General features: G+C 41.4%; 1 protein-coding gene across 1 annotated transcript in view; it reads left to right on the plus strand.

The window, feature by feature from the left end:
- TSHZ2 (teashirt zinc finger homeobox 2) overlaps positions 1-12,462 on the plus strand; it is a 450,994-nt gene extending 438,532 nt beyond the window's left edge. Inside the window, exon 3 of the mRNA XM_049781314.1 lies at positions 12,099-12,462. Coding sequence (XP_049637271.1) covers positions 12,099-12,100 — 2 coding nt within the window. The 3' untranslated portion in view covers positions 12,101-12,462. The remainder of the gene's footprint in view (positions 1-12,098) is intronic.
- Positions 12,463-20,118: the final 7,656 nt, after the last annotated feature.

Below are 20,118 nucleotides of genomic sequence, written 5' to 3' on the forward strand. Positions count from 1 at the left end.
GTGGGGGTTCTTTTGTTGGGTTTTCGTTTTGTTTTTCCGGTATTGAGCTATACTCAGCAGTACTCAGTGATTACTCCTAACTCTACACTCAGGAATCACTACCGGGCAAAGCTTGGGGGATCATATGGGATGTCAGAAGTCAAAGCCAGGTCAGCTCTATGCAAGGCAAGCTCCCTACTCACAGTATTGTGTCTCCAATCCCAGTTCACAGCAATATTTAAAACATAGATTGTAGACAAGGCCAAAAAAATCATTAAAAAAATAAATCATGTTTAGGGTTTGTGTTTTTATTGAGCACCTAGTATGCTCATTTATAGGTGGAACTATTTGTATCCTGCTTCCTAATATGTAAAAACTTGGTTCAAGAGCTGAAACCATAATACAGTGGGTAGGATGCTTGCCTTGCACACAGCTGACCTTAATTCAGTCACTGGCATCCCACATGGTCCTCAAAACCCACCAGGAGTGAGACTTAAGCACAGAGTCAGGAGTCATCCTGTATGCCCCCAAAACAAAACAATAGGTTCAGAAAAAGTAAACCATTCCCACAATATCACCCAATTATTCATAGCAAATTATTAACAAAGAGACAGAAAAATACTAGAAAGAGAAGAAGTTGGCAAAGACTGTAACCTTAAGATGGGTTAGCAATGGGGCCTTAGCAATGGGGCCAAGGAGATATTCAAACATCTATGGGCCCAGAGAGATAGCACAGTGGTGTTTGCCTTGCAAGCAGCCGATCCAGGACCAAAGGTGGTTGGTTCGAATCCCAGTGTCCCATATGGTCCCCCATGCCTGCCAGGAGCTATTTCTGAGCAGACAGCCAGGAGTAACCCCTGAGCACCGCCGGGTGTGGTCCAAAAATCAAAAACAAAAACAAAAACAAAGATCTAGAGCACCTGCCTCTAGCTTAGAAGAACTGGCATCACACCTCCATCAAGCCCCACCAATCACCAACCAACCAGTGGATATGGCCCAAAAAAAAAGATTACTCAGGCGCTATAGTTAAACTAACAACATTACCCTGAGCTGGGAGTGAAAGCAAAAGGAAAATCTGGGTCTACCCAAGAAGAGATTTTTTTCTATGAGGAAGATGTGAGCCAGGATTTAAGAATAAGTCTTCCCTGATACTTAATGTTTTGGCAAGAGTTTCTTGGGTAACCTTTGGGACATAGTAAAGAAATAGGAGGTTCCCTTGGAAAAGCCAAATATTTACAGCTGAAACCATTCCTTTCCGTAAAAGAAAAAGAAAATGAAAACCATTTCTAGCTTCAAAAGTATGTTTTGCTTAGTTCTATTTCAATTATTATTCATTCTGAGCTTGCTTAAAGTATATGACTGAGAAGAGGGTGTGTGTTTTCAAAATTGAGGCCAAGGAAAGTGGTGGAAAATACCTATAGTGTATGCCTATAGATTTAAATTGTGGTACCTCTTTGGTTATTATCAAGGATAACTGGACAGCAGTTAACATCCATAATCCCATCCTTTTTTATTAAGAGATTGTCATGGGACCAGCTCCTTCATTTCCGCTTCTTTTCTGTTCTGTTTCTGGGCCACTTTTTGCAGAGTTCAGGGGCTAGTCCGAGCAGTAAGTACTTAGATTCCAGGGATTGACCTTGGGGTTCCCACATGAAAAGCAGGTGATCCAGTCCTGTGAATCAGAAGTTACCAGACTTCTGTAGCCAGAAGTTGAAAAGAGTACTTTAAGGGACAGATTATTTGCTGCCACTAAGCTACAAGCAAGAACACCTTTGAGCCCCAGTGACAGCTTGCATGCCTCTCCTCAGAAATCTTATCTTCTTGCCCGACTTATTCTATTGTTCTCCATGGGGTCACCTATTTCTGCCCCCATTTTGTTCATCCCCCAGTGTGCATAGTGCAGTGAGATGATTCAAGGGTTGTCTATTCTAGTCAAAAGGGAAACTTTTTCTTTTTTATTATTGTTCATTCTTTCCAATTCACTTCCTCCATTAGACACTTAAAATTGGAGGTCGGCTTGGATGTTTGCTCCAGTTTAGAGCCCAGAGCGGCTGTGTCATGAAGCATAGATGGCGCATTCGAGACACCTGGCTGATTTATCCCCCGTTGTACTTTAAAAGAGGAAGTTCAAAAGTTGAGATTTTTCCAGCGTGATGATTCCAACTAACAATGTTGTGAGAAGGAGACTCCAGATCAATAAAACCACTACCTGCTGATTGGTGGGGTCTGAACCAGTACCCTTTTGACAGAAGGGAGTCTTTTCAGGACAGATTCAACATGAGGAACAATTTGTGTCATTGGTGGGAATAAAGGCTCTGAAATAAAAATAGTACCTATTTGGTGATTATTGGAATAGCCCCTTCCAATTGTGTCACCTTTGGCTAAGTCACCTCAATCATGCAAATTTCAGAATTTGCCTCTGTAAACTTGGATGCTGACCTGGAGTACGGAGATGCTTAATGAAAATAATGCACAAATCAGGGGTGTACCATTAACAAGCACCAGATGTTACTGACATATGACATATGATGTTCAAGTTTTCTCATTGATTCCAACTCTTGGAGATTTGCTATGAGAAGGGGATGGGGAGCTAGAATTCTTGTCATTCAGCAGCTCAGCCACTTGGTTCTGCCTAGTTTAATTTGTGACCTCCCTTCCCAAGAGCAATTAATCTCACTCTCCAGTTTCCATGGCAAGAAAACTACATGGAAGGAAGGAATTAAGAAAAGGTAAAAATACAGCCAATAGATAATATTTTAAGTATTATCCGCCTACTCTCCTGGGCCTGTGTCTACCTATAAAAGTATTCAATATGTTTAAGCAATTATTTTATTCATTCTGGATCTCAAATTGGTCCACCCTCTTTAAAGCTTTCTGCACACAGAGATTTCTCTTAGGAAAAATTAGGTAAAGCACTAATGATGAAATTCAGCAATGTAGGTAAGCCAATTTGGATTTTCAAATTGTTAAATCAATTTGAAAAAAATATTAACTGCCTTTTCCTCCCAGGATTACACGGTTAAAAATCACATCTCCATGTCTGCTTGGTTTTCTTGTCTCCGTGGTTTTTTTTTTTAAATGATAAACCTTTATAATTTCACTGTTTTCATTTTCAACTAATTGTAAGAAGTCCTGAATTAAATCAGGTATACTAGTGCCTAAAACAAAAAGGGAGGGAGAGAGGAAGAGAGAGAGAGAGAGAGAGAGAGAGAGAGAGAGAGAGAGAGAGAGAGAGAGAAGAAAACTGTCTGCCACAGAGGCAGGCAGGAGGGAGAGCAAAGGAGAAGGGTATGAGTGAAATGGGACATTGGTGGCTGGAATTGTGCACTGGTGAAGGGATGGGTGTTGGATATTGTATGAATGAAACTTGATCATAAACAACTTTCTAACTGTAAATCTCATGGGCTCATGGTGATTCAATTAAAAATTTATTTTGGGGGGGCTAGAGAGATAGCATGGAGGTAGGGTGTTTGCTTTGCATGCAGAAGAATGAGCCAGGAGTAACCCCTGATGCAGCTGGGTGTGACCCAAAAACCAATATATATATATATATAATTAAAAAATAGTCAGATGAGGCAGCTGGAGAGTTAGCATGGAGTTAGGGCATTTGCCTTGCATTCAGAAGAACAGTGGTTCGAATCCCTGCATCCCATATGGTCCCCGGAGTCTGCCAGGAGCGATTTCTTAGTGTAGAGCCAGGAGGAACCCCAGAGCTCTGCAGGGTGTGATTCAAAAATAAAAAATAAAATAAAATAAAATTTAAAAAGTCAGATGAGGGGCCAGAGTGGTGGTGCAATGTTAGGGCATTTGCCTAGTGTGGCTGACCTAGGATGAACAGTGGTTTGATCCCCCAGCATCGCATATGGTCCCTCAAAAGCCAGGAGCGATTTCTGAGCACATAGCCAGGAGTAAGCCCTGAGCGTCACAGAGTGTGGCCCCAAAACAAACAAACAAACAAACAAAAAAGTCATATGAGGGGCAAGACTGACAGCAAAGGGGTAGGGCATTTGCCTTGCACGCAGCCGAACTGGGACCAACCTAAATTCAATCCCCAGCATATCCTGAGAACATTTCTTTTTTTGTTTTGTTTTTTTTTTATTTGTTTTTCAGCCTATATATATATTCATCCAATATATACTCTTTTTTGGGGGGGCCACACCCAGCAGCGCTCAAGGGCCACTCCCAGCTCTGCTCTCAGAAATCACTCCCGGCAGGCTCAGGGGACCATATGGGATGTCAGGATTCGAACCACCATCCTTCTGCATGCAAGGCCTTATCTCCATGCTATCTCTCCAGCCCCCAACATATACTCTTTATATGAATCAATCCACTAGCTACTATGTATATGAATCTATTAACTATCTATTTTCTGTATGAATATATTATACTATATATATTATAATATAGAATAGATATGTAATAATCATATAAACATACCAGATATTATAATAATATATCATATATGTTATACAATAATATTATATTTTAATTATAACATAATTAAATATTATTAAATATCATTAAATAATTGATACATTAATATAACACATAATATCACATATATATCTCTACTCAAATGCATTTATCCTTTATCATAGCCATATATTATCCATATATATTAATCTAGATATAGTGTCCACTATATATTAATCTATCTAATATATTCCATATATAATATCTATCCAATATACTATATACCCTACATATTACATCTATAAATCTCTTCAATATGTATTATATATGAATCTACCCAATATCTACTATATATGGATCTACTTTATCAAATATCTACTCCATATATTTTTTCTTTGGCCCCTACTCCATATATTTGACCCTACCTATCCAACATATATTATACACAAGAATATAAGAATATGTCAAGCCAATATATACTGAATATAACATTTTTTGGTGGGATATTGTTCCACACCCCGTTGTGCTTAGGTATCACTCCTGGCTCTATACTCAGAAATTACTCCTGGCAGTGCTCAGGAAACCATATGGGATGCCAGGGAACAAACTCAGGTCGGTTGGCCAAACAAGACAAGCACATTACCAGCTGTACTATCTCTCTAACCATAATCTCTAAGCATTGGCTTCTAGGGTGGGGGTTCTGTCTATAGTCCAATCAGCACCTCTTTCATAGACTGCAAGCCACCAAAGGAAGCAGACACAAAATTGGACATGACATAATGATTGTTTGTAAACTGTAGAAAGTTCCATCTACATAACATCAAAGGTTCAAGATTGTAACAGAAGAACAAAGCAGACTCCAGGTAAGACAAGACCAGGGGAATATTCTGGAAGCAAAGGGCAGCAGCTACCCAGGCCTCTAGCAGATTTGGGGCACTGCCCCAAGCTCAGGGTCCTCAGGATGTATCAGCAAGGAGCAGGGGTCTCTGACCTGCAATAGCCAAACCAGATTAAGCAGAAAGTTGTAGCAAACCTTTTTTCCTCCCCTAAGTACAGTAGAGATCACTGAGGATCCTTTCTGAGGAGAAATGATGAGTGAGCACTTCATTCAGACTCAAGTTTTCAGGGATAATCAGCTGGAGCCCTGGCAGCAGTGTAATCTCCCTACGAACCGATGGGGGCAGGATAGGGAAAATCTGGAGAGGAGGATACCTGTTGCCACTTTCTGATCAGAGCAATTAGGGACTGAAGGTCCTATTTCCTGTGACTTAAACGTTAAAAGGGAACAGGATGGATGATGAATAGTTTCCCAAGAGTACCTAGAAGTGCTTGGGAGGTGTTCATAGAGAGTGGGGAGATTGTGGGATGTGTGTGCCCCAGCCTTCCACTCCAGCAAAGTTGCTTTATCTCAGGAAAATACGGTGTGTGTGAAACTGTGCAAAAAAAAAAAATAATAATAATAATAACTTTGTGGTTCTAGGTATATGGAATTAGGCTCTAGACTTCAGTAATATGTGAACATTTTAAAGAGGTTTAGGGGGGCCGGCGGTCGGTGGCGCTAAAGGTAAGGTGTCTGCCTTGCCAGCACTAGCCTAGGACGGACGGCGGTTCGAGATCCCCGGTGTCCCATATGGTCCCCCAAGCCAGGAGCGACTTCTGAGCGCATAGCCAGGAGTAACCCCTGAGCGTCAAATGGGTGTGGCCAAAAACCAAAAAAAAAAAAAAAAAAAAAAAAAGAGGTTTAGAATACTGTTAGTTCCCCAGCTCCCACTTGAGACTGTTGACTGAGCCCTATCTAGAGACCTGGAAGGTTGTCACAATTCAAGGGGATGGGAGATGCTTCTAGAATCTGGAGGATAGAGAGCTAGGATGTTGCTAAAACTCCTACTGTGCACAGGATGAAGGCTCAGGAAGGAAGGACACAACCCCAAATAGTAACTTGGCAAGGTAGAGAAAGCAAAGCCTGAGAGACACTGTCAGGACGGCCCAGGAAAAGGGCAGGTATGACTAGGTGGGCACCATTCCCAGGACCTCTTCATGATATGTATGTGGTACCCTTGTCTCTGTGGCCATATGAACCCCTAAAATAACATGTTCCCCCTGAGCAGAGTACTCCAAAGAGAGGGTAGGGGGTACTGAGCAAAAAGCATGGAGAAAAGGAAGAGTCAACCATGACACCAGGGGGATTAAAAAAATCCTATCATGGCCAAATGAAAGAATCTATAATAATTCTATGCATCTGTTGGTGTCTCTGTAATTAATACAAAAATAATTACATCTTTTCGCCTGGCTCTCCCTCACAAACTCTACTTAATGAACACTGTCAATGACTTTTTAGCTATGTAATTAAATTTTTTATTTATTTCTGTTTTATTTTTATAGTAGTAGCTCAACATATTAGGGGGAAAAAAATCCATCAAAGGCAGCAAAACTTGGCCTTAACCACTATTTGCAAAGAGCAGTTGTTTTTCTTTTTAATCCTCTTGATGCACTTTCCAGAATACAAAGAAGGCTATTCCATATGGAATAAATGTGGGGGTCACAAAAATTCTTAAGAATTTACTTTTGGGGGCCGGGCGGTGGCGCTAAAGGTAAGGTGCCTGCCTTGCCTGCGCTAGCCTTGGACGGACCGCGGTTCGATCCCCCGGTGTCCCATATGGTCCCCCAAGCCAGGAGCAACTTCTGAGCACGTAGCCAGGAATAACCCCTGAGCGTTACTGGGTGTGGCCGCAAAAACCAAAAAAAAAAAAAAAATTACTTTTGGACTAAAGAGAAAGTACAACAGGATGCAGTACAGGCTTTGTGTACAGAAGGCCCAAGTTCAATGCCTGGGCCCTATGGTCCCTGCCACCAGCAGAAGGGGACTCCCCAAGCATGGTAGCCAACAATGATTAGCTCCTGAGTACCATCAGGCCTGGCCCCAAATACAGAAAAAAAAAAAAGTTTTTAAGCTAAATTTCTCTAAAGTTTTTGGTTTACATACCGGTTTTTTTTGTTTGTTTTTGTTTTGTTTTGTTTTGGGGTCTTACTCGGCACGCTCAGGGGTTACTCCTGGCTCTACGCTCGAGGGAATTGCTCTTGACAGGCTCGGGGGACCATATGGAATGCCGGGATTTGAACCACCGTCCTTCTGCACTTCAAGGCAAACATCGTTACCTCCCATGCTACTTCTCTGCCCCTGCATATCGTTTTTATATACCTATATAATCCAACATCATGTGAAAAAATTCAGGGGGTGAAAAGGGATGTTAACATGGAAAAATTGAAGAAGCTCTGGACCAGAAAAACACTTGGATCTGGAAATTGAGGGAATGGTTAGGTCCAAGCTTTCAGTATTCAGAGGTTACTCTTGGCTTTATGCTCAGAGCTTACTCCTGGCAGTGCTCAGGGCACCGTATGCAATGCTGGTGGGATCTGGAATCTAAGAGTTTTTGTGCTCCGGAGTATACAAGTGGTGCAGGAATTTACCATGCAAATGCACAGTCAGAAAGCAGAGGATTGAGTGACCAGCAAAGTCTCTATTTAAAACTCTTTGTCAGGGGCCCGGAGAGATAGCACAGTGGCGTTTGCCTTGCAAGCAGCCGATCCAGGACCAAAGGTGGTTGGTTGGTTCAAATCCCGGTGTCCCATATTATCCCCTGTGCTTGCCAGGAGCTATTTCTGAGCAGACAGCCAGGAGTAACCCCTGAGCACCGCCAGGTGTGGCCAAAAAAAAAAAAAAACTCTTTGTCAGGCTGGAGAGATAGCATGGAGGCAGGGCATTTGCCTTGCATGCAGAAGGATGGTGGTTCGAATCCCGGCATTCCATATGGCATCCCCTGAGCCTTCCAGGAGCGATTTCTGAGCATAGAGCCAGAAGTAACCCCTGAGCGTTGCCGGGTGTGACCCAAAAACCAAAAAAAAAAAAAAAAAAAAAAAAAACCTTTGTCTTCCTACTTATCATCAAACTCTGAATCTCATCTCATTTCCCTGTCTGAAGTGTAGATGTGATTGCTCCTCTAACTTTACCTTCCTCTACTGCAGCAGGAAGGCACTGCCACAGATTGGGTGTGGGTGCTCTGCAGACGACATCAAAAATAACATTCAGTTAATGTCAAGTTCTTGCTCATGCTCCAAAGGAATTCCTTTGTGCTAAGTCTACTCCATGCCACAAATCCAAACTACCTGAGCTCAGACACCCATCCCAGGCATGTCTAGATGTCAGGCTGAAATCTCAGGAACAGAATGGAACAGCTTGTTCTGGTTTTGCATAGGAATTTTCCAGAAAACAATTACAAGTCTATGTATGAGTGTTTTGTAGAAGTGATCAAAAAGATGTTGATAAAATCTGAGAGCAGTTGGTTAACTAGCAATCTCCTGTGATGGGTTCATTGATTTGAAGGCCACAGCTTGTCATGCTCAGGACTTACTTCTGGCTCTGCACTCAGAAATCACTCCAGGCTCTGCTCAGGGAATCATACATGATGCCAGGGATCAAACCCAAGTCAGCTGCACGCAACACAAGCACCCTACCCTCTGCTTTATAACTCCAGCCCCATCGATTTAAGGGTTGTATATTTTTTGTTCTTATTAAATGAATATGAGACACAGAGATAAAAGTTGTTGATAGATGAGTCTCAGTCATACGATGATTTTAATTGCAGATATCCTCAGGGCTCAGTTCTTTCATAGACTATAATATATTGTGGCTTTCCATTACATTGTCAGTTATGATAGGATGAACTGGTGCTTTTCTTTCTCCTTAACCCCCTTTCCCAGGACAATATTTTTTTGCAGAGTCCAATCAGTCAGAGATGCCTGGGCATTGAATGTAGATGACTCTGGAACAGGAAATGATCAATGAAATTAGGTTCTATACAACCCCACTCACCCAGGATTTTATCCCCACTGCAGGATCCAGGAAGACTTACATCCTCTGGGCCTTGCCTTCTGCCAACATGGTTGTCTGAAAATTGCCAAAGTGCTCCTGGATCTTTTGAGTACCAGTTGAGAAACCTTCCAACTCCCAAAAAAATATTAAGCTATACATTGTTGAGTGTTTCTTTATTCTTCCACTAGAAGCTTGCTCATTTTCCTAAAGATTATCTATAATTGCAAAATATTTTTCTCACTTAATAAACAGAAAAAATAAATCTGTTTAAGATAGAATGGTACCCAGATGGGGCTGGTAAAGATTATGTACATCCCTATCATAACCTGAATAGCATGCAGCCGAGAAAAACTTTATTCCACTAACCTTCCAGATCCAAGCATACATTTAAGTAGCACCTTCAGCATAGCCCATGCATGTTCTTATCTTTGACTAGGAAATCCCACATTTAGAAAATTAAGCCTAGGAAAATGATATATTGTGAGGTTTTAAATGCAAAGATGTTCAAACATGTTCTTTGAATTACTGAACAGTGTATATTTCATGTTATTCAACTCACATACAAGCTGAATGTTATGAGAAAGGTTTGGTAAAAACCCTGATCATGATGATGCTAAATTCATGAGTTTTTTGTTTTTGGCTTTTTTGGGCCACACCCAGTGGCGCTCTGAGCATGGGGTTACTCCTGGCTATGCGCTCAGAAATCGGTCCTGGCTTGGGGGACCATATAGGCCTCCAGGGATCTAACCACTAGTCAGCCACGTGCAAGGCAAATGCCCTACTGCTGCACCATCTCTCCAGCCCCTAAAATTCATGTTAACTGCTTACAAAGAGACCTCCAAGTGAACGTTACACCAGGGGGCGCTCACAAGCTGGTTGAATGGCAGTAGTAAACCCTAGGAGAGAATACCTAATGCAGAATGTAGGGATAGCTCACTTGCTTTCTATCTCTCTCTTCTCTCTCTCCACTCCTCTCTCCTCTCTGTCTGTTTCAGTCTCTCTCTCTCTCTCTCTCCACTCCTCTCTCCTCTCTGTCTGTTTCAGTCTCTCTCTCTCTCTCTCTCTCTCTCTCTCTCTCTCTCTCTCTCTCTCTCTCTCTCTCTCTCTCTCTCTCTCTCTCTCACTCTCGCTCTCTGGCTCTGTCTGTCTCTCTGGCTCTCTGGCTGTCTGTCTCTCTTTCATCAGTTAGCTCATTTTATTTTATTTTCTTCCCGAATGCTTCATTCTAGAAAATCATGCACTGTTTTTCATTCTCAACTATAGGAAAACACATTTTAAAAAATCTCACATGGCGGGGCCGGGTAGGTGGCACTGGAGGTAAGGTGTCTGCCTTGCAAGCGCTAGCCAAGGAAGGACCGAGGTTCGATCCCCCGGCGTCCCATATGGTCTCCCCAAGCCAGGGGCAACTTCTGAACACATAGCCAGGAGTAACCCCTGAGCGTCAAACAGGTGTGGCCCAAAAACCAAAAAAAAAAAAAAAAAAAAAAAAAAATCTCACATGGGGGCTGGAGAGATAGCATGGAGGTAAGGCATTTGCCTTGTGTGCAGAAGGTCAGTGGTTCAAATCTCGGCATCCCATATGGTCCCCGAACCTGCCAGGAGCGATTTCTGAGCATGGAGCCAGGAGTAACCCCTGAGAGCTGCCAGGTGTGACACAAAAAACAAAAAAAAAAAAAATTACATGGAGTAGAATGTCTACTCTATAAGCAAACTAAAGAGGGTGGATGGGAGGGAAGAGAGCATCAGGGAGGGTGAAAGGAAAACTGGGAACATTGGTGGCAGGAAATGTGTACTGATGAAGGTGGTTGTGCATTGTGTGACTGAAATTCAATCATAAACAACTTTATTTGTGGGGGGGGTGACTGTCTTATAAACAATCTTGTAACCACAGTGTTTAAATTTAAAACAAAAAATTTTTAATCTCATGTGGGGCTGGAGTGATAGCCAGCAGATAGGTTATTTGCCTTGCAAAAGCTGGGCCTGGGTTTGATCTTCGGCATCCCAATGGTACCCCAAGCTTGCCAAAGTGATTCCTGAGGGCAGACGCCAGAGTAAGCCCCTGAGCACTGCTGGCTGGGTATGCTTTAAAAAAAAATAAACCTAAAACTTTGGACCACTCAAATAAACATTTTCCCATCTCCATCATCATTCTCAGCCTGTCCCACCCCTATTCTCTACATTCTGTTTTCAGTTCCTATGAGTTTATCTAGTCTTAGGTACTGCCTATTAATGAAACCATGTTTCTAGGTAAAAGATCTTTATGACCACCTCTTTTTCCTTTAGTCAAATGTCCTCACATTTTTCTCCATGGTATAGAATGGTCTGAAAGCTCCCTTTTTTCAGTCTGAGTTAATATTCCACTGTGTATGTTTTTGCTAATGCCACCTTCCGGCCATGACGCTAGGATTACTTGCCCCTTTAGGCTGTTGTAAATAATGCTGCTTTGGAAAGATGTTTCCTCAAGATTTTTTTTTTTAAAAGGTCTGTCTCCTGGGCCCGGAGAGAGGTGTTTGCCTTGCAAGCAGCTGATCCAGGACCAAAGGTGGTTGGTTCGAATCCCGGTGTCCCATATGGTCCCCGTGCCTACCAGGAGCTATTTCTGAGCAGAACAGGCCAGGAGTAACCCCTGAGCTGCCGGGTGTGACCAAAAAACCCAAAATATAAAAAAAAGGTTTGTCTCCTTAAAATCGGTTTTTCCCCACTCTGTCATATCTGGTTGTCACCCACCTTTCGATTCCAGACACGAACACCAAGGAATATTGGATGATTTGACGACGCCCTGCACTCAGTCTGCAGAAAATATCTCCCCTTTTTCTTGTTCTGATTCCCATTGCAGGACAAATGCCTTAGTTCCAACCTCTCAGCCTGGATGGCCTCGCCCTGGGTCGCCCTGAACCCTGCTTCCCACAATGAACTCCAGCTGACACCCTAGGAAGACTGCCCCGGCCATTTCTCTTCATCCTCACTCACAATTTTGGTAATGAAGTATTGAATTTCCACTTCCCTGCTTATGGATGATATTAGATTTTCATCGATAAACTGCAGCGGGGGGCCATCTGGTTCTCCACGGCCCCCCTTCTCACTGTCACCAGAAAACGAAGTGCCCCCCGAAGAAAAAAAGAATGGCCAGGAACCCTTGCATGTCCTTCTTCTGTCCATTTGACACATGGGCAGCCAGGGGCGGGGGGAGGCCCAAGTCCTGGGGATCTCGCAGCCAAGTGCGCTGCACTCCAGGCTCCTGCACCGGCCTCCCGGCCTCGGGCATGTCCAGTTCCTATTTATAAGCCCTTTGGGGGACGTTTGTGGGAGAGGAAATGTTTCTGTTCAGAGCAGCAGTGACGGTTGCACCTGGATTGCCCAGGCCTGGCCCTGCACCAGGGGAGCCATTCAATCACTACAAAGTGGAAGAATGATTCCGTTCCACCGAGGTTGAGCCAAGAAAACCCTCTGAACGGGCTTCATCTTCTGAAATGAAGCAACAGCTCTCCAAGAGTCTAGGCTTAACCGTGTGACTGCCAAAGACCGTTTTCCCCGTGCAGCCGAGGAACCTCTACACTCCCATCAGGATCTGCATTGGATTAAAAACAGGAGCATTTTTCTGCAGAAGCTGCCGCCCTGCGTGGTTTGGTGCGGGCACTCCACCCCACGCACCCTCAGCGCAAAGCCTCTGGTGGGGGATCCATTCCTGCAGCATCTGTTTTGTCTGGACATGGAAAACTCAGCATCAGAGGCAACAGAACACACCAATAAGGGGGGTCCCCGCTTTCTAAATGTGTTCACAAGCAACTTTCTTCATTAAAACTTGGAGGGCCCAATTTTAATTTGTGGAATATTCCCGTTAATAATGAGATCTAGATTAAGACATCCATTAAAAGCCCGTTAAAGTTAAGTTTAACAGTAAAAATTCCAATAGAACTGTATTAGATTTTCTCCATTAAATTAACGTTATGGATTTTTAACGGATGTCTTAATTATGCATTATTATTAACGGGAATACTGTATTACACAGATTAAAATCAGGTCCTAAGTTGGCTTGGCAAAGCTAAGAGCATGTTTGAATATTAAAAGTCTAGCATACCTAGCACACAGTTTGGAAAGGCAGGGCTGGAATCTGTTTACTCTAGTTAAACATTCTCTATACAACAGAAAGGCAACCTATAATAGATAAATCCATCATTGCATTTAAACAATGAATTTCCTTATTCTCCATGGACATATTGGCTTGGATTGCATTGTAAACCGCTTCTCAGCTCAAGGTGAGATAATTAAACTATTCTAGGCAGAACACTAGCAAATAGATGGTTCTGAAACAAAAGAAATATTTTTCTGTTGTTGCTTTGATCACCAAGGTCATCTCATACATACATACACACAACAACAACCCCCAAAAAAGCCAAAAACTTCCTCTTCGCCGTTTCTCATGGAGGCTGCTGACCGGAATTGTTTTTTGGAAATTTTGATATGATCCCTAAATTCAACATGGGGATTTAAAAAAGAAGAAGAAAAAAACTTCTTATTTACCTCCTAGGGAAAGTGTTGCCCTTATGCCACATATAATAGCAAATTGCTTTTTTTATGGCATGCATAACCTAGATGGGAAAAAATATGGTGCTTCGGGGAAGGAGGGAAAAAGTAAATGAAGTTCCAGGAATGTCATTCTGAAGTAATGAGGCATGGACAGAAAATATACCCCTCACATCATCGGATTGAGATGGCAGTCGAAATAGCTTCATTGAAGTGTCAGCACTCATCCATCAATCAATCACCCACAAGGAAAAATAGCAGCAGTACAACGGGCGGCTTTTACGGGATTTACTCATGGGCATAGGGAATAGCGGCTCAAATGTAGTTCTGACATGAAAAGCAAGGTGCTGATATTATTTTTTATGATGGGAGGATCATAAAGTGAATTGAGAACAGCGAGGTCTGTCTTTGCTTAACCTATTCAACCAGAAATGAACGGAGCTCAACTGGAAAGGAACAGTCTTCGGATGGGTTAGGATGGCAGAGAGGGACTCTGCTGAGCACTGTCCTTCGACAATGAAATTCTATTACAGGAGAATCAATGCATTAGCATTGGGGTTCTTGAAGCTGTTAAAAAAAAATGTCTGCTACCACCCAGGTTATTAGTGAAAGTGACATAATTTAGAAGCAGTCGCAACTGTCCCAAAGCAGATTCTGGGGCTCTGGTTTCGAGTGGGGAGAAGCAATGCAATTCTCAAGTCCTTGGAAACTGTTTCCCTTCTACAAAAGAAAAAATAATAATAAATCATCTGCTTCAACATATAATCTATACGGTTTTGTTAGTGCAATTTCTATGAAGGGGTAGGGTGGGAGGCAAGAGATCAAAAAAAAAAATTTGGTAAGATTCATGAATGATTACTTGGTGGCCATAAATATCAGAGCTAATGTTCAGGTGCTAAATGTCCTCCTTAGAAAACAAGATACACACAGTTTTCAATATATTTCTAGACACCGGGCCTGGCTTTATTTGGAAAGCTCTAGGAGGCTTCTAGAAACTTCTGATAAGAGAGAAAAACTAAATAGCATGAGCTCAGGAGAATGTGTTGGTCTACAGTCATACCATTCTCCTCCTGTCTCTGAATAAACCTAGTTCTGCCCACTGAGATTTCAGAAATGGAAACATATCATGCATGTAACATACCATGCAAATCACACTGAAAAGTGTCTGTTCAGCACCAGCTCTGTACCAGTAAGTGTGAGATCCATTTCCCTCTTTTTTCTCCTTCTAGTAAACTCCATTGACCAGCTGAAAATTAAAATACCAATTGGGAGGAAAGGGTAAATAAAATATTTGAGTTTTATGTATCTGGCTCCATTTTGGAGTTCAACAAATTCCCCCCAATAATCAGCATGCTATAGAATATGGGAGCGTTAGGTGGAATGGAAAATGCAATTCATCCAACCAATTCATCAGGTATTTATGGGCACCTACTATGTACCTAACACTATTCTGGCTCCAGGATCTGCACCAAGGTCTCAAGCATCCAGCAGCCTGGCCCAAAAGGTATCTAATCCCACACTTTATCCACTGGGGCCAGAACTGACCCCAACTCCCTGTGGGGCTTATTTATGCTTTAGACCCATTTTTTTTTTCAAAATAATAATATTACATAATAGGGAATTCTCCTCCTGAAAAACATACAGGGAGAAAATAGCTTAAAAATAGGTCAAGGCCTAAGCGCAAAATATAATCATAGAACAAATTGGCTAGCCCAGACTGTCCCCACAGACTTTCTTTAAGGTCACAAATAGATTTCTTAACTACCCCCCCCCCCAATTGTGCCTGGCTTCTTGTTCAAGTCTTGCATAATTAATGTCACAGCCACACACAGCTGAACTTGGTTGAAATGCAGAAAACAAACAAATGAAATGACATATTTGGGAAGTGTTAATGTGACTTTAGTTAAGCAGTACAGGGAGGTGTGGGGAGAGTGTATGTTAGTGAGGATGTGTGTGTTTTTGTGTGTGGGGGTGTGGGTGTGGGTGTGGGTGTGGGGGGGGTGGATGGGTGAGTGGGTCTGGTTCTGGGTCTATAGATTTCACTGCTATTTTCCAAGGTCTATGTGTTACAATTGCACAATAAGAGTATGATTTTCTGAAACTTTGCACAGCAAATCAAAGGTTATAAGGCCTTAACAGGCACTTGGGTTCAGCTATTTTTTCCATCAGTCACTTCTCAGTTCCTTTTTCTATATCAAACCCTCTGATCAGATTTCACTTTTTAAGCTTGGTAAATGTTTTTGCTTTAAAAAAAAAAAAGAAAGAAACATTAAAAATACCATTTCACATTATCTTCTATTCTCTGACATGAGACTAGCAGCGTGGTGATGAATGGGGAAATAATAACAATAAAGAATTCTATTGAAGGCTTTTAAACACATACACATATGTAGTTCTAAAGAACGGTGAATGTAATATCTATTTTGAACATGCATTAGACCTTCCCCCACAAAAAATTACAACTGAACTTTTGGGTTGTTTTTTTCCTCCACTGAGATGTTCAAATGCTAATTTCATTTTCTTCTTTCCTATATGTGGCACTTTCTCAACATATCTAAGAAATACTTTTACACAAAGATTGAGCAGAAGAAAGATTCAAATTTCCATGCCCCCCTCCCCCAGACATGTTTCCATTATAAGGGCGCATTAAACATTTTGAAACTTGTGAATCATCCTTAGAATTTCTGCAGGGGAATTTTACCTCTTCATCCAAAGTAAAAGCCACTTATCTCCTTTGGTTTCCTGTGACAGATTCAGGCATACACAGATACACAATTTCCAGGCTCTACTTAATCTTGCAATAGTTACGAACAATGGGCTAACAGGCGTGGGTGTTTCTCCAAAAATTATTCATGCGCAAGGCAGCCTGAAGCTTCAGGGAAAACTAGAAATGTTTTATGGATTAGAAGAGGACTGTTTTAAAATGCTAGTACCAGGTGGAACGTTATTTCTGCTATGGGACTCTGTCCATTTCCTTTGGAAAAATATATCCAAGTAAAATGGCTCTTCCCAGTAATGGCACCCAATCTGACACCTTTCACCACACAAATGATGTTACCAATAGCCATATGATGATCATTAAGGCCTTTTAAAAAAGAATCTGTTGGGGAAAGGACAGATTAAATAGTTACAGCTCTTTGTACAATGTTTATTTGCTTAAAAGTGATTTTGGAAGTAAAATAATAACTCTTTATGAGGCTCCCCAGGAGAAGTTGAAAAATCTGAACAAATGCATTAGTTAAAAACAAAACAAAAAAAGGAACAATCGCTCCCTGCAACTCTGCCAGAAAATGAATTTCATTGTGTTCACTGAATTATCTTGAACCTGAAACCTACATTTGGATATCAGTCCCCAGGCTAAGGCTTATATTTACAGAACCAGAACAATCATATGATTATATCTTCCAATGTGAAGACTTTGTATAGTAATCTGTTCCCTTTCTAAATGACTCATATAACTTTCAGGAATTATAAATGTGTATGTATATTTTTTTAAGATTTACAAAGTTCAACGGATCTGCAGAGAAGAAGTAAGAGCTGTCCAAGTTTCTCACTGAGATACTACCAGAAACATTCCAGTTTAGTTGAAATTTTTTTTTGTGATATGGCAAAATGCAATATTTGAGCTTAGGATAGTTGATGCTAGGATATGAAATGCAAACTGGAGGTATGGCATTTGCCTTGCATGCAGAAGGACGATGGTTCAAATCCTGGCATCCCATATGGTCCCCGAGCCTGCCAGGAGTGATTTCTGAACATAGAGCCAGGAGTAACCCCTGAGAGCTGCTGGGTATAAACCAAAAACCAAAAAATAAAAAAAGAATTATTTTAGGGGCCGGAGAAATAGCACAGTGGTATTTGCCTTGCATGTAGCCAATCCAGGTTCGAATCCCGGCATCCCATATAGTCTCCCATGCCTGCCAGGAGTAACCCCTGAGCAACACTGTGTGTGACCAAAAAAAAAAAAAAAAAAGATAAGTTTTTAAAGCTGATTGATATACTAAACAATCTTCATTTGGCTCAGGATACTTAAATGTCAGACTTTCTGGAGACCCAATTTACTTTTTATCTCTTTTTTATCTCTTTGGACTTTGAATCCTGATACCTAAGTACTGTCTGTATGAACTAGAAGTTGATCAAGGGTCAACTAGCCCACTCTCCACCAAGTTCTTCTGATTTTCCCAGAATTTCCTCTCAGAGTTTATGTTACCTAATTGCCCCTTGTGTTAAAACTAGCTTTCTTTTCTTTTAGAAAAGGTGTTAGGGAGTGGGGATGGAGTGGAGTTAGTTGGGAGAATGACCTTCTTCCTTGCTCTGAGGGCAAATGCCTGTTTGCCAGCAGAGAAAGGCAAACACATTTTTATATTAGGGAGGCAGACGAGTCACTTTCAAAGAAAAATGACTGCAACCATATCTGTAGGATGCTTCTGTGCCACGCACTAATTTTCTATCATCTGCATGCTGTATATATAATACCTTTGCCTGTATATTAAGAGAAAACAAAACAAGCTGTTTCCCTATGTACAATGCAGCTTGGAAGGTTGGGAGCAGAAACCTCCTGTACATTTTTATACTGTACATATCTGTATATACCAACTTTATCGCCATGTATGAACACAGATCTTGTTATATTTGCCTGTTACTGTTTCCTACTAAACGGGCCCACAAAGGGGATTCTTTTGTATAGAAAAAATATATATGCTTGTAATTTTTCCTGATCATTCTCTTTCAATAGCTTATGAAAGAATTAGAACTGAGTTTACAAAGAAATTATAAGAACCAAGTTTGTCTGTCTGCATGAGGCCCAAGTGCTGGATTTAGGGAAGACCCAGCATCCTAATTCTGGTTTTCCTTGAAAGGCATGCTATAACCCTTGGGAACTGTCATCGCATCCATGTCGAATTATCCTCTTTGTATTTTATCTAATAGTGCCTGAAATTTTTTTAATGTCTTCTTGGAGGAAGAATTCATAATTGTCAAAATGTGAAACATTAGCTTAATTTTGTTTTTATGACCTCGCCATTCTTCTCCTTATTTATTCGTTTGCTGTTGTAATGGGGCCTTAGGCCTTTCCTGACATGGCCGCGTTCTTCTTCTGCATTAAGGATGTTTTTAAAATTACAGAGATTATTGAGCCAATAGGCTGTTTTAATCAAAACCATGTTTCACTTGTTTTTGATGATTATAAATTGTCCTTGTAATAAAAAAAAAAGTTTTCTGCTAGGAACATCATACCACCCTGTGGCCAAACAGATTCATCACAGACAGACACTCATATCCACTTCTTTGGGACCTGGAAAAATTCTTCCCTAGCCGACCACACTTCCTCTGCTTCCCCAGAGATGCCAGGGCTACTTCTCTGGGCAGTCACGCACTATTGGCCATTTTCCATAGGCTTCAGCACAGTGGTGCTGCCAGACCTTCAAACAATAGCTTTCTTGCTTGGGGAAAGACAATAAATAAAAATAAAAGCAGGGATTTTCAAAAAAAAAAAAAAGGGGGTCCCCACTTGTGACTCTCAGTGCCTCCCTGCTGCCATCCTACCTAATTATAAACAGTCTGATCTGGATGGCCCTGAGGACTTCAACTGGGTGTAAAGATAGATACACTGGATCAGCCTGACTGAATCACAATGACTTTTTGGGTGCACTCGGGCTTCCACATCCAGCCTACAGCGTGGCAGACAGGAGCTGGCTGTGGGTGGCAAAGTGCACAAGAAATTCATCCCTAATGGCAGAAATGAAAGAAATCCTTAAATGATATCAGAGAAACCATTTTTTAACCTCGCAAGTTTTGTTTTGTTTTTAACACAAAAAAAAAAAGAAAAAGATTCTACTTTAAAAATTGTATTCTTAATTAAATCCCTAAATAAGAAACTGATTTCTTTAGCTATTGTGAAAAACTATTCCCACACTCGATTAGAAGTGAACCCCTCATTCCTATCCACAAGGTTTCCATCAGTGTATTGTTTACATTTTTAACTCTGTCCTTTGTGATGAAAAATGTCTTTTTCATTTTCCCCCCTCCCACACAGCATTTATGGGAAATAAATTGTTAACATCTCCACCTTATCTTAATTTGCATCAGGAATCACAGCTGCCCGTGTTAAGGATATGTTCAATTATGATTTTGCTGGAGGATGTCCCTCATTTTAGTGATGCAGTCTCGAACCTCTGCTTTCTGAAACCCGGCTGCTCCCAGAAAGGGCGGACCTCCTTCTCAACACCATTAGTTTTGCAAATTGCTTTTATTTCTACCAACCGACTTCCGCTTAGGCCAACTGAAACATGAAAATTAAAAAAGAGAAGAAGAAACACACACACACAGAGAAA

The sequence above is a fragment of the Suncus etruscus genome, chromosome 9 (assembly GCF_024139225.1).
Source record: "Suncus etruscus isolate mSunEtr1 chromosome 9, mSunEtr1.pri.cur, whole genome shotgun sequence".
Taxonomy (NCBI): domain Eukaryota; kingdom Metazoa; phylum Chordata; class Mammalia; order Eulipotyphla; family Soricidae; genus Suncus; species Suncus etruscus.